Below are 14,952 nucleotides of genomic sequence, written 5' to 3'. Positions count from 1 at the left end.
TGGGGTAACATCTCATAGCAAGATCTGGCAAATCTGGTGCAGTCCATGAGAAGGCGGCGCACTGAAGTACTTAATGCAGCTGGTGGCCACACCAGATACTGACTGTTACTCTTGATTTTAACCCCCCCCCCCCCCCCCCCCCCCTTTGTTCAGGGACACATGTGATGAACAGAAATGTAATAATGTCTGTGGAACTTGTCTGTTGCTGCATCTTATGTTCATACAAATAGTTATACATGTTAAGGTTGCTGAAAATAAACGCAGTTGACAGTGAACTTAGTTAATAACTGAGTAATAACTTTCAGTTTTGTACACCGGCTTCAAACAGATAAATACAATATGTTTTGTTATGGAAAATATATTTCACAGTTGTTTAAATTGGACAATGATTCTCTACACTATACTTTTTTGTCACACAAACTGAAAATAGGAGGACTATTAAAATTTTAGCAACCAGGAAATGGTGGACCGATTTCTGCATGGGCCGTCTTTAAATTGCCATATGCACAATTAAAGGAGAATTACACAAAAAATCTTGATGTTATTTTTCCTCTAGACCTAAAAAAAGATTGTCTTCAGATGCATTGACATGGACTGAAAACATCAGTTTTCGTTGTTCCTCTATGAACTATAATTTTAGATTATGAATTATAATTTTGAGTGGAAAAACAACTATTTGAAAACCAGGAAAAAATAAAATGGAGAAACCATACACTACCGTTCAAAAATATGGCGTCACTTAGAATGTTCCTTGTTTTTGAAAGAAAAGCTTTTTTTTGTCCATTAAAATAACATCAAATTGATCAGAAATACAGTGTAGACATTGTTAATGTTGTTAATGACTTGTAGCTGGAAATGGCTGATTTTTCCGTGTTCCAATGGCACGTTGTGATAGCTAATCCAAGTTTATAAATTTAAAGGGCTAATTGATCGTTAGAAAACCCTTTCGCAATTATGTTAGCACAGCTGAAAACTGTTGTTCTGTTTAAAGAAGCAATTAAACTGGCCTTCTTTAGACTAGTTGAGTATCTGGAGCATCAGAATTTGAGGGTTCGATTACAGGCTCAAAATGGCTAGAAGCAAAGACTTTCCTATGAAACTCGTCAGTCTATTCTTGGTCTGAGAAATGACGGCTATTCCATGCGAGAAATTGCTAAGAAACTGAAGATCGCGTACAGCGCTGTGTACTACTTCCTTCACAGAATAGGGCAAACTGGCTCTAACCAGAATAGAAAGAGGAGTGGGAGGCCCCGGTGCACAACTGGGCAAGAGGACAAGTACATTTGACTGTCTAGTTTGAGAAACAGTTGTCTCACAAGTCCTAAACTGGCAGCTTCATTAAATAGTACCCACAAAACACCAGTCTCAACATCAACAGTGAAGAGGAGACTCCGGGATGCTGGCCTTCTAGGCAGAGTTCCTATATCCACAGTAATATGAGTCCAAATTGACATAACCTCAATGGCTGCTAAGCAAGGACGAAGTCACTGCTCCAAAACGGTCATAACAAATCCAGACTACGGTTTGCAACTGCACATTGGGACAAAGATCATACTTTTTGGACAAATGTCCTCTGGTTTGATGAAACAAAAAATTGAACTGTTTGGCGATAATGACCATTGTTATGTTTGGAGGAAAAGGGGTGAGGCTTGCAAGCCGAAGAACATAATCCCAACCGTGAAGCACGTGGGTGGAAGCATCATGTTGTGGGGTGCTTTGCTGCAGGAGGGATGCATTTCACAAAATAGATGGCATCATGAGGAAGGAAAATTATGTGTATATATTGACGCAACATCTCAAGACATCAGTCAGGTGGTCGCATATGGGTCTTCCAAATGGACAATGACCCCAAGCATACTTCCAAAGTTGTAGCAAAATGGATTAAGGACAACAAAGTCAAGGTATTGGAGTGGCCATCACAAAGCCCTGACCTCAATCCTATAGAACATTTGTGGGCAGATCTGTTAAAGCGTGTGCGAGCAAGGAGGCCTACAAACCTGACTGTTACACCAGCTCTGTCAAGAAGAATGGGCCAAAATTCACCCAACTTATTGTGGGAAGCTTGTGGAAGGCTACCTGAAACGTTTGACCCAAGTTAAACAATTTAAAGGCAATGCTACCAAATACTAATTGAGTGTATGTATATTTCTGACCCTCTGCGAATGTGATGAAAGAAATAAAAGCTGAAATAAATAATTCTCTCTACTATTATTCTGACATTTCTCATTCTTAAAATAAAGTGGTGATCCTAACTGACCTAAGACAGGGAATGTTTACTAGGATTATATGTCAGGAATTGTGAAAAACTGAGTTTAAATGTGTTTGGCTGGTGTATGTAAACTTCCGACTTCAACTGTAAATGCCCATGATTTTGGAATGAGATGTTCGACGAGCAGGTGTCCACATACCTTTGGTCATCAATTGTATTTCCATCCCCTAAGGATTGAGGAAATTGGGTAAACTGACCTGGAATATATGGTTAGGGGTGATTTCTACCTGTTAGTTGTGTGTCTGTGAACTGATTTGGGTTCTGTGGTTGTTTGTGTGCAGGATCATGAGATCAGCATGCTCGGAGAGGTGACCCACCTGCAGACCATCCTGGAAGACCTGAGCACCCTGACGGCCGAGCCCAGCAAACTACCCCCGGCCAGTGAACAGGTTCGATGGATGATTCTTACACACAGCCAAACACTTGACACAGACATCTATATTTTCACCAAAAAAGACGTGGACACACACTTGTTCATGCCACACACACACTGACATCAATATACCTTCACAAATGCACTTAATCACGTACTCGCATGCGGTGTTAGAAACTCCCACTTATCCATATTCTCATTCTCTCACATTGAAACTCTTTCTCCCTACTTCTGAACAGGTGATCCTGGATCTGAAGGGATCAGACTACAGCTACAGTTACCAGACGCCCCCTGCCTCCCCCAGCAACACACTGTCCCGCACGAGCAGCATCAGCGGGTAGCTAAACCCACACACATGCATGCATAAACATGCGCACACACACACACACACACACTCTACACAATGTACTCAGGTAGATATATTGGCACACACACACACACTGCTTCACACCAAATGTGCTGCCTTTGACACTGCATTGGGGCCATCTTGACATTTTAGAGAGCTCACCAAATAGGCAAAGTGGGAGGAGGGGAAGAAGGGTTAAGTGTGTAGGAAGCAAAACTATATCAAATGGATAGTAGCAGCAGCTAAGTGAAGTTCAGTGTGTCTGTGCTATCGCAGACTGGAGCCAGCTTAGGAAGTGTGCTCCCGTAACAGGGTTCAATGGGGTGCCATTTGGGATGCAGCCTTGGAGAGGGATGGAGGGAGGGGTGATGAAGAGCGCAGACGACTGAGTAAAGTAAAATGTTGACAAGGGAAGTTAAGCCAAGGGAACTGAAGAAAAACATGCATGGTGTCTTGTCTCTTTTACCATCCTGGCACACACACACACACACACACACACACACACACACACAGAGCATGTACAGGCATGCACAGAACACATGCAATCTCGCAAAGGCACACATGTTCCTGGCTGCATCTCACTGTATGTGTGAGGGGAATGTGTGCGACGGGAATAAGTGTCAGTATCCCATTGCCTGTGTGTGTTTGGTGTGTGTGTGTGTTGAGTCTACTGGTTGTCCAGGCCACAGCCAAAACGCGTGATTGGGTAGAGGGATGACGTCCTCCATCATACACACATGCTAGAAGGATTAGCAGACCAGTGGGGGGAAATGACTAGGCCTAAACCTATAGTCATAAGGTGCGCTCAAATTAAATGAGCCAAGGCAGAACAAATCCCCAAGTGCACCATAGCCGAACCCCCCTCTAAAAGCACACAGCTGTCTATCAGTGTATTTGAATGTGTTGATATGTGCTCTATTGTAATTGATGTATCTTATGACATTCATTACATTATTTGCTGGGCCGAATGTGACACGACTTCAATAATGTACACCAAACAACGGTTTAAACATTTGCCACCGAGCAACAGTAGCGAGCGAGCCGTATGGTATAGTCATTTAGAACGGTCATTTCCAGTACAGTGTGTTCTCTGGACCAAGCTCAGTTTCCACTTAAGCACCTACTACTGCCGGTCAAAACCTGTGGTGTGTTGATGTAGCAGAGCATTTATGCATTCAGACTATGAAAGAGGACAGGCTTTCTATTTTAACGATTAGCATGGACACCAACATCCATGAGTGCATTGACACATTTAGTGTCCCAGGTGGCACCCTATTTCCTACATGGTGCACTACTTTTGACCAGTGGGCAAAAGTAGTACACTATATAGGGCAGGTCTCTCCAAACCTGTTCATGGAAAGCTACTGTCCTTTCAGATTTCGATCCAACCTCAAATGTAACTAACCTGATTCAGCTAATCAATTAGCAAATTATTAGAATTGGGTGTGCTAGAGGGATGGAACCGAAACCTACAGGACGGTAGCTCTCCAGCAACAGGGTTGGAGAGCCCTGATATAGGGAATAGGGTGCCATTTGGGATGTAGCCTTACTATAGTACCCGTTCAAGATAGTTGTAGTGGCTTGGGGCACACCCCCAGTTGAGTTGGCTAGGTGACTTATGTCTGCTGTGATTTTCTTTGTGGATTTTGTGTTCTAGGCCATGTTATGTCTGAGCTTGAATAGGGCAGGACCAAAACAGATTCAAATGATCAGAAGTTTACCTCACTCACTGTCGTTTGGCTCAGTTTCAGAAGAAATGGCGCAGGTTTTTCATGTCTTTGTCTCTCCCTCTTTTTTCTTTTTTTCCTGCTCTTTTTCATTAATTTGCGCTCTCTCCCACACACACACACTTTTTCCCCGCTCGCTCTCTCTTGCTCTCTCAGTAACTACAACTCTGTGAGGCACGTCCCCTCTCTGGACTCCATCACCTCCTCTTTGGATGGCATTCACCTCCGCCCACCCTCCATGGAATCAGCACAGGTAACCCACACAGCTGTCTACACTTTCACAGCTCCCTTCTGAAGTGCTCCATGTCATCTCAATGCAGAAGCGTGACAGACCCAATATTACTTTGGCTGCTGAATTTTTCCAAATGCATCGATCATCGTCCCATTGCTGCACTTTTGCCCAGGGGGCTCAATTGGAAGTCATTTGAAATATTATGGCAGAGAGTGATGCGGGCGCTGGAAGATGTGAGCATGTGCATCTGGGCAGGTGTGATGTAGTTGATGTTTGTGTGATGTTGTCGTTTGTATGTGTATGTTTTGTGTTTAAAAATAAAATGTTAAAATGTTCGGTCCACGGCATCATAAGTTCAGTCTGTTGCCCTTTCCTAACTTGACTACTGTTGAATATAAACTTTAAACTTATTTGAAAACCCCAGTGAACAGTTTAAAAGAAAGACCTTGCTCTGTCTGGCCCTCTTCCTCTACCTGAGTTACTCATGTTAGACAGTACTCTCTACACACAAATCATTCTCTCTATCCCTTCCCGTCCCCCTTCCGTGGGTAGTGCCGCTCACCCAGTCCGTTGGCCTGCTGGGGGGGCACCGCACGATCTCTCAGCGAGGGCAACTTGCCCACCTCCTCCATCCACTCTGGTGCCCACTGCACACATGCCCGTTCTGCCAGCCGCGGACACCACCGTGGGAAAACTCCGGCCTTAATGACCCCCTGTAATAAACCCCCCAAGTATGGCCCCCACATAACTGTGTGTAGTCTTTACCTTGTGTGTTTGTGTTTTGTCGTTTGGTGCATATACAGTGCCTTGCGAAAGTATTCGGCCCCCTTGAACTTTGCGACCTTTTGCCACATTTCAGGCTTCAAACATAAAGATATAAAACTGTATTTTTTTGTGAAGAATCAACAACAAGTGGGACACAATCATGAAGTGGAACGACATTTATTGGATATTTCAAACTTTTTTAACAAATCAAAAACTGAAAAATTGGGCGTGCAAAATTATTCAGCCCCTTTACTTTCAGTGCAGCAAACTCTCTCCAGAAGTTCAGTGAGGATCTCTGAATGATCCAATGTTGACCTAAATGACTAATGATGATAAATACAATCCACCTGTGTGTAATCAAGTCTCCGTAAAAATGCACTTGCACTGTGATAGTCTCAGAGGTCCGTTAAAAGCGCAGAGAGCATCATGAAGAACAAGGAACACACCAGGCAGGTCCGAGATACTGTTGTGAAGAAGTTTAAAGCCGGATTTGGATACAAAAATATTTCCCAAGCTTTAAACATCCCAAGGAGCACTGTGCAAGCGATAATATTGAAATGGAAGGAGTATCAGACCACTGCAAATCTACCAAGACCTGGCCGTCCCTCTAAACTTTCAGCTCATACAAGGAGAAGACTGATCAGAGATGCAGCCAAGAGGCCCATGATCACTCTGGATGAACTGCAGAGATCTACAGCTGAGGTGGGAGACTCTGTCCATAGGACAACAATCAGTCGTATATTGCACAAATCTGGCCTTTATGGAAGAGTGGCAAGAAGAAAGCCATTTCTTAAAGATATCCATAAAAAGTGTCGTTTAAAGTTTGCCACAAGCCACCTGGGAGACACACCAAACATGTGGAAGAAGGTGCTCTGGTCAGATGAAACCAAAATGGAACTTTTTGGCAACAATGCAAAACGTTATGTTTGGCGTAAAAGCAACACAGCTGAACACACCGTCCCCACTGTCAAACATGGTGGTGGCAGCATCATGGTTTGGGCCTGCTTTTCTTCAGCAGGGACAGGGAAGATGGTTAAAATTGATGGGAAGATGGATGGAGCCAAATACAGGACCATTCTGGAAGAAAACCTGATGGAGTCTGCAAAAGACCTGAGACTGGGATGGAGATTTGTCTTCCAACAAGACAATGATCTAAAACATAAAGCAAAATCTACAATGGAATGGTTCAATAATAAACATATCCAGGTGTTAGAATGGCCAAGTCAAAGTCCAGACCTGAATCCAATCGAGAATCTGTGGAAAGAACTGAAAACTGCTGTTCACAAATGCTTTCCATCCAACCTCACTGAGCTCGAGCTGTTTTGCAAGGAGGAATGGGAAAAAATGTCAGTCTCTCGATGTGCAAAACTGATAGACATACCCCAAGCGACTTACAGCTGTAATCGCAGCAAAAGGTGGCGCTACAAAGTATTAACTTAAGGGAGCTGAATAATTTTGCACGCCCAATTTTTCAGTTTTTGATTTGTTAAAAAAGTTTGAAATATCCAATAAATGTCGTTCCACTTCATGATTGTGTCCCACTTGTTGTTGATTTTTCACAAAAAAATACAGTTTTATATCTTTATGTTTGAAGCCTGAAATGTGGCAAAAGGTCGCAAAGTTCAAGGGGGCCGAACCCCTTCGTGCCGCTGACATGTCTTTTGGACGTCAATGTTCTAAGTTGATTTAATATATTCTATTGGAACAATTATAATTTCAGGTCTTATGTGACATTAGAATACACATTTTTGGGGATAACATTTTCATTCGTTTATGTTACTGTAGGCTATATGTAAAAATGGAAAACCACTAAAGACACAGAATTTCAAGTGTAAAATAAATGTTTGTGGAGTGTAATGAAACAAAAGGCATGTACGTTGGAACACAGTAACCACTTTTTTTTTATTTTTTTATAACGACAAAACAAATGTAAATACCCAAACCACCAAATGTGCAGTCAAATTAAGAAAATATTAGTAGGGTTAACATCAGTATAAGCGCCAAGTGTGCTTGTGAATAGTGGAAATCAGCACAAAAGCAATAGTGGCATTATAATTGTGTCGATGACAGCAGTCAATTGTCAGTTATTGGATACATTATTTGTCGTCTTGCTCGTGCTTACAGTATGTTGTCCGTCTTCACGCAATGTCATCAGTTCTCAGAATCTCATTTAGTTGTTATTCCTTGTCCTAACAGTTGACACACATTTTTGTCAATTTCAGTTGCTTGCAACACTTCCCAAAAACAAGTTGCTTGCAGCTGAAATGGTTATTTGGGGTTCTTTCTGCTGCCTTGGACGTCATATCTCTAACGTACGTAGCCTGTGTGCCAGACTCACGATGAAATCTCTCCTGCTCATTGTTTTGTTCATGCACTGCTTGAACAACGTGTGTGCGTTGATAGCAGCCAAGTTAAACATGTTGTAGACCCCTTGCAACAGGCCAGCAGAGAGTTCCTCCTTTCACCGAGTACAGCTGTTCCATCTGAGGTTAAACATCCACACCGACCTATAGAGTAGAAAAGGTTTATTTTCCCAATGGTGACATTTCTCTCCTTGCCGACGTAAGGTTCCACAAGCATCATGCCCGATATGAATACTTTCCCAAATATGAAAAGCTGTTCAGCATTTACTTGGTGTCAACGGCTAACCAACATTTTTGAGATTAGAATTAGAACCGATTAATACAATAGAATAACCATGCATTATTCGCTTCCCCTCGCTCATCAACTCACCCATTCTCCCACATCATACTATGCTTCATTTATTTAATCTATTGTTATGTGTTAAATTTAGTTTAGGTTCAGTTTTGAGGCATTAATCTGGGTGATTATCAACTGGGCGTGGCACTTTCAACTGTCTGGAGAAGGAGGGGAGCAGGCCCTACTGTCGGAGGGACAGCGGTGGAAAACCATTCAGAAAATGACATGCCATCCTAAAAGTGGTTGAAACACCAGTTCTGTTAGTGATATTGAGATTCTCACAATGACTGTGTTTTATAGATTTGTTAAAGAAAATGGCAGTACATTGTTTATTAGTTTTGAATCACTATGACGTTCTCTGCCTTTCTAGTGTTATTAAGGACCCTGTGTCTCTGTAATGGTGGGGTGTATGTGTGTGAGACGTCTGTTTTTGTTGTGTAAAATGAATGCATCCAGTGCCTAAGTGTGAGGGAGAAAAACCGCTTTCGCTAATTTACTTTCAGCCCATAACTTGACCTGCTTCCCACTGGAAATGTAAAATTTGCAACTTGAAGTTATATACACTGCTCAAAAAAATAAAGGGAACACTTAAACAACACAATGTAACTCCAAGTCAATCACACTTCTGTGAAATCAAACTGTCCACTTAGGAAGCAACACTGACAATAAATTTCACATGCTGTTGTGCAAATGGTATAGACATCAGGTGGAAATTATAGGCAATTAGCAAGACACCCCCAATAAAGGAGTGGTTCTGCAGGTGGGGACCACAGACCACTTCTCAGTTCCTATGCTTCCTGGCTGATGTTTTGGTCACTTTTGAATGCTGGCGGTGCTTTCACTCTAGTGGTAGCATGAGACGGGGTCTACAACCACACAAGTGGCTCAGGTAGTGCAGCTCATCCAGGATGGAACATCAATGTGAGCTGTGGCAAGAAGGTTTGCTGTGTCTGTCAGCGTAGTGTCCAGAGCATGGAGGCGCTACCAGGAGACGGGCCAGTACATCAGGAGATGTGGAGGAGGCCGTAGGAGGGAAACAACCCAGCAGCAGGACCGCTACCTCCGCCTTTGTGCAAGGAGGAGCACTGCCAGAGCCCTGCAAAATGACCTCCAGCAGGCCACAAATGTGCATGTGTCTGCTCAAACGGTCAGAAACAGACTCCATGAGGTTGGTATGATGGCCCGACGTCCACAGGTGGGGGTTGTGCTTACAGCCCAACACCTTGCAGGACGTTTGGCATTTGCCAGATAACACCAAGATTGGCAAATTCCCACTGGTGCCCTGTGCTCTTCACAGATGAAAGCAGGTTCCCACTGAGCACATGATAGTCTGGAGACGCCGTGGAGAACGTTCTGCTGCCTGCAACATCCTCCAGCATGACCGGTTTGGCGGTTGGTCAGTCATGGTGTTGGGTGGCATTTCTTTGGGGGGCCTCCATGTGCTCGCCAGAGGTAGCCTGACTGCCATTAGGTACCGAGATGAAATCCTCAGACCCCTTGCGAGACCATTTGCTGGTGCGGTTGGCCCTGGGTTCCTCCTAATGCAAGACAATGCTAGACCTCGTGGCTGGAGTGTATCAGCAGTTCCTGCAAGAGGAAGGCATTGATGCTATGGACTGGCCCGCCCGTTCCCCAGACCTGAATCCAATTGAGCACATCTGGGACATCATGTCTCGCTCCACCAACTCCACATTGCACCACAGACTGTTCAGGAGTTGGCGGATGCTTTAGTCCGGGTCTGGGAGGAGATCCCTCAGGAAACCATCCGCCACCTCATCAGGAGAATGCCCAGGCGTTGTAGGGAGGTCATACAGGCACGTGGAGGCCACACACACTACTGAGCCTCATTTTGACTCGTTTTAAGGACATTACATCAAAGTTGGATCAGCCTGTAGTGTGGTTTTGCACTTTAATTTTGAGTGTGACTCCAAATCCAGACCTCCATGGGTTGATAAATTTGATTTCCATTGATAATTTTTGTGTGATTTTGTTGTCAGCACATTCAACTATGTAAAGAAAAAAGTATTTAATAAGAATATTTCATTAATTCAGATCTAGGATGTGTTATTTTAGTGTTCCCTTTATTTTTTTGAGCAGTGTATAACCCAACCAGCCCCCGCCGATGGCCCAAAAACTCCTAAAAGCCATTGCTCTCAATAACACTTTAACCCATATAATAGAGCTGTGCTAATTATAGTAATTATATATAGCTTTTTTTGTAATATAGAGGTCTAATGTGTAATTCTGTTACTGTGCCTCTCTAACTAACTCCAGTCCTTATCAGTGATCGGCTCGCTGCCCTTCACAGTACCCATCCTTATGTCAACATCCCGTTCTTCAGTGTTTGTTTCCTCTGCTCTGCCCAGCCCAGCCTTACCCAGATACATTAACCTTTGATACATATTGTCATGTGGACTTTTGTTTCTCGGTCACATCAAACAGGCCACTGCTTGTTTTGTTTTTGCATGAGCTGTAGGCATACAGTGCATTCGAAAAGTTTTCAGACCCATTCCCTTTTTCCGCATTTTATGTTACAGCCTTATTCTAAAATGGATTAAATGAATAAAAATCTTCATCAATCTACACACAATAACCCATAATGACGAAGCGAAAACGGATTTTTAGAATGTTTTGCAACTTTGTAAAAATCTAAAAAACTGATACCTTATTTACTTAAGTGTTCAGAACCTTTGCTATGAGACTCAAAATTGAACTTTGGTGCATCCTGTTTCCATTGATCATCCTTGATGTTTCTACAACTTGATTGGACATGATTTGGAAAGGCACACCTGTCTATAAGGTCCCACAGTTGACAGTGCATGTCCGAGCAAAAACCAAGCCATGAGGTCAAAGAAATTGTCCGTATAGCTCCGAGACGAGATTGTCGATGCACAGATCTGGGGAAGGGTACTGAAACATGTCTGCAGCATTGAAGGTCCCCAAGAACAGAGTGACCTCCATCATTCTTAAATGGAAGAAGTTTGGAACCACGAAGACTTCCTAGAGCTGGCTGCCCGGCAAAACTGAGCAATCGGGGGAGAAAGGCCTTGGTCAGGGAGGTGACCAAGAATCCAACGGTCACTCTGACAGAGCTCCAGAGTTCCTCTCACCTTTACATAAGGCACCTTATGTAAATGTGATGGGAGAATCTTCCAGAAGGACAACCATCTCTGCAGCACTCCACCAATCAGTCCTTTATGGTAGTAGCCAGGTGGAAGCCACTCCTTAGTCAAAGGCCCGCTTGGAGTTTGCCAAAAGGCACCTAAAGGACTAAACAAGATTCTCTGGTCTGATGAAACCAAGATTTAACTCTTTGGCCTGAATGCCAAGTGTCATGTCTGGAGGAAACCTGTCACCATCTCTACGGTGAAGCATGGTGGTGGCAGCATCATGCTGTGGCGATGTTTTTCAGCGGCAGGGACTGGGGGACTAGTCAGGATCGAGGGAAAGATGAACTGAGCAAAGTACAGAGATCCTTGATGAAAACTTGTTCCAGAGCGGTCAGGACCTCAGACTGGGGCGAAGGTTCACCTTCCAACAGAACAACGGGACAAGTCTCTGAATGTCCTTGAGTGGCCCAGCCAGAGCCCGGAACAGATCGAACATCTCTGGATTGCATCCCGGGTGGCGCAGTGGTTAAGGGCGCTGTACTGCAGCGCCAGCTGTGCCACCAGAGACTCTGGGTTCACGCCCAGGCTCTGTCGTAATCGGCCGTGGGGCGACGCACAATTGGCCTAGCGTCGTCCGGGTTAGGGAGGGTTTGGCCGGTAGGGATATCCTTGTCTCATCGCGCACCATCGACTCCTGTGGCGGGCCGGGCGCAGTGCACGCTAACCAAGGTTGCCAGGTGCACGTTGGGCTGCCTAATTTGCCAGAATTTTACGTAATTATGACATAGGTTGAAGAAGGTTGTGCAATGTAAAAGGAATTATTTAGACTTATGGATGCCACCCGTTAGATAAAATACGGAATGGTTCCGTATTTCACTGAAAGAATAAACGTCTTGTTTTCGAGATGATGGTTTCCAGATTCTACTATATTAATGACCTAAGCCTCGTATTTCTGTGTGTTATGTTATAATTAAGTCTATGATTTGATATAGCAGTCTGACTGAGAATTTTACGTAATTATGACATAGGTTGAAGAAGGTTGTGCAATGTAAAAGGAATTATTTAGACTTATGGATGCCACCCGTTAGATAAAATACGGAATGGTTCCGTATTTCACTGAAAGAATAAACGTCTTGTTTTCGAGATGATGGTTTCCAGATTCTACTATATTAATGACCTAAGCCTCGTATTTCTGTGTGTTATGTTATAATTAAGTCTATGATTTGATATAGCAGTCTGACTGAGCGGTGGTAGGCAGCAGCAGGCTCGTAAGCATTCATTCAAACAGCACTTTTGTGCGTTTTGCCAGCAGCTCGTTGCTGTGCTTCAAGCATTGCGCTGTTTATGACTTCAAGCCTATCAACTCCCGAGATTAGGCAGGTGTAACCGATGTGAAATGGCTAGCTAGTTAGAAGGGTGCGCGCTAATAGAGTTTCAAACGTCACTCACTGAGACTTGGAGTGGTTGTTCCCCTTGCTCTGCATGGGTAACACTGCTTCGAGGGTGGCTGTTGTCGATGTGTTCCTGGTTCGAGCCCAGGTAGGAGCGAGGAGAGGGACGGAAGCTATACTGTTACACTGGCAATACTAAAGTACCTATAAGAACATCCAATAGTCAAAGGTTAATGTAATACAAATGGTATAGCGAGAAATAGTCCTATAACAACAACCTAAAACTTCTTACCTGGGAATATTGAAGACTCATGTTAAAAGGAACCACCAGCTTTCATGTTCTGAGCAAGGAACTTAAACGTTAGCTTTGTTACATGGCACATATTGCACTTTTACTTTCTTCTCCAACACTTTTGTTTTTGCATTATTTAAACCAAATTGAACATGTTTCATTATTTATTTGAGGCTAAATTGATTTTATTGATGTATTATATTTAAGTTAAACTAAGTGTTCATTCAGTATTGTTGTAATTGTCATTACAAATACATTTTTTTTTGTTTGTTTTTTTTGTCCTCCAATAATCGGTATCGCTGTTGAAAAATCATAATCGGTCAACCTCTACTATTGGTACATTGAGTTGGCAGTGGCACAATCTGATGTTGTTGGTGTTCATTTCAGGAGGTGAGCGGGTCGTGGTCGGGACATACCGGGTCGGGCACAGAGAACGGCACGGCCATGCCTCCTCCTCACAACTCCTACACACAGCACGGAGAGAGGGCCCGCGCCTTGTCCACATCCGGAAAGGTAGCAAACACACACACAAACACAGAGACTCGCACGCACACACACGCGCACGCTCACACACCTACACAGAGAATTGCACACACACAAGCTGAGACACACATACAGACACACACTCGCACCTCCATAGAATGCTTATCAGTTTGTACTTTGATATGTGGTCAATGATTAAAGCAAATAAGCACCGGTGCAGTGCTTTCCTCCATTTGTGTATCATTGACAAACCAACCTGACTTTTGGTAATCCATTTATACTTAATTGATTGTAGGATAACTTAAGACATATTTCCACAAGGAAGTGATGGCAATACCTTGCATTACCTAGGCATTATTCCAGGGTAAATAATAGCTGTAACTAATTGTTGTCTAACAAGCATGTAAGTGTTGTCAGTAACAGTTATTACCTTTGTTAATTTTGTTTTTCAAAAAAACACAGGTGAGAGCTTAAGTCAGGGATGCCCAACCCTCTTCCTGGAGATCTACTGTCCTGTAGATTTTCAGTCCAACCCTAATTTAGCATATCTGATTCAGTCTTGTTGAGATGCTAATTAGTAGAATCAGGTGTGTTAAATTAGGATTTGACTGAAAACCCACAGAATGGTAGATCTCCAGGAAGGGTGTTGGGCAGCCCAGCCCCATGCATGATTGCATGTACCAGTATTTACTAGGGTGTAATTCTTGGCCTCTGCTGCCACCGTCAGCTGAACACTAAGAGGTTGAGGAGGGATTCTCTTCCATTGTACACATTCCTTTTTTTAAATTCTAAACAATGATCTTCCTCCCTCTATCGTTTCTCCCTCTCATAGCCCCAGAGTGCCCGGGAGCAGCTGGCCCTCGGCGGAGGGCTCAACTCGGAGGCCCCCCGCACCAGCCACGACTCCCTCCACTGCTCCAGCGGGTACAGCACGCAGACCACCACGCCCTCCTGCTCCGAGGACACTATCCCCTCCCACGGTTAGTAGTGACCACTGCTCACCATCACTACCAAACCCCTGGCACCCTATGGTCTACCTAGTGCGCTACTTTTGACAATACCCTACTTATCCCCCTGTGGTCACACGGGAATGGTGGGTTCTCTGTCTGCATGTCCCTCTGTCTGCTTGTCTGCCTATATGTACAGTACCAGTCAAAAGTTTGTACACACCTACTCATTCAAGGGTTTTTCTTTATTTTTACTATGTTCTACATTGTAGAATAATATTTATGACATTAAAACTATTAAATAACACATATGAAAT

At 43.6% G+C, this 14,952-nt stretch overlaps 1 protein-coding gene across 4 annotated transcripts in view; it reads left to right on the top strand.

Annotated features, from left to right (window-relative positions):
• Window positions 1-14,952, top strand: part of mtss1 (MTSS I-BAR domain containing 1) — a 117,223-nt gene that overhangs the window by 92,020 nt on the left and 10,251 nt on the right. For 3 of the 4 annotated variants that reach the window (XR_016487820.1, XM_036949856.2, XM_090205065.1), the window contains 5 exons: window positions 2,551-2,658; window positions 2,882-2,979; window positions 4,872-4,968; window positions 13,593-13,718; window positions 14,521-14,668. Coding sequence is in view for 3 of the 4 variants with exons in the window: in XM_036949856.2 (XP_036805751.1) it covers window positions 2,551-2,658; window positions 2,882-2,979; window positions 4,872-4,968; window positions 13,593-13,718; window positions 14,521-14,668 (577 nt within the window). In the remaining variant the exon portion in view is untranslated. Of the gene's footprint in view, window positions 1-2,550; window positions 2,659-2,881; window positions 2,980-4,871; window positions 4,969-5,499; window positions 5,647-13,592; window positions 13,719-14,520; window positions 14,669-14,952 lie in introns of all 4 variants that reach the window. The other variant, XM_090205066.1, reaches the window with a different exon arrangement.

This window comes from Oncorhynchus mykiss, chromosome 17, assembly GCF_057628025.1.
Source record: "Oncorhynchus mykiss isolate SJ-2025 chromosome 17, ASM5762802v1, whole genome shotgun sequence".
NCBI classification, from domain to species: Eukaryota; Metazoa; Chordata; class Actinopteri; order Salmoniformes; family Salmonidae; genus Oncorhynchus; species Oncorhynchus mykiss.
Note: the sequence above shows the minus strand (reverse complement) of the source record. Positions and strands in the feature narration are given on the sequence as shown.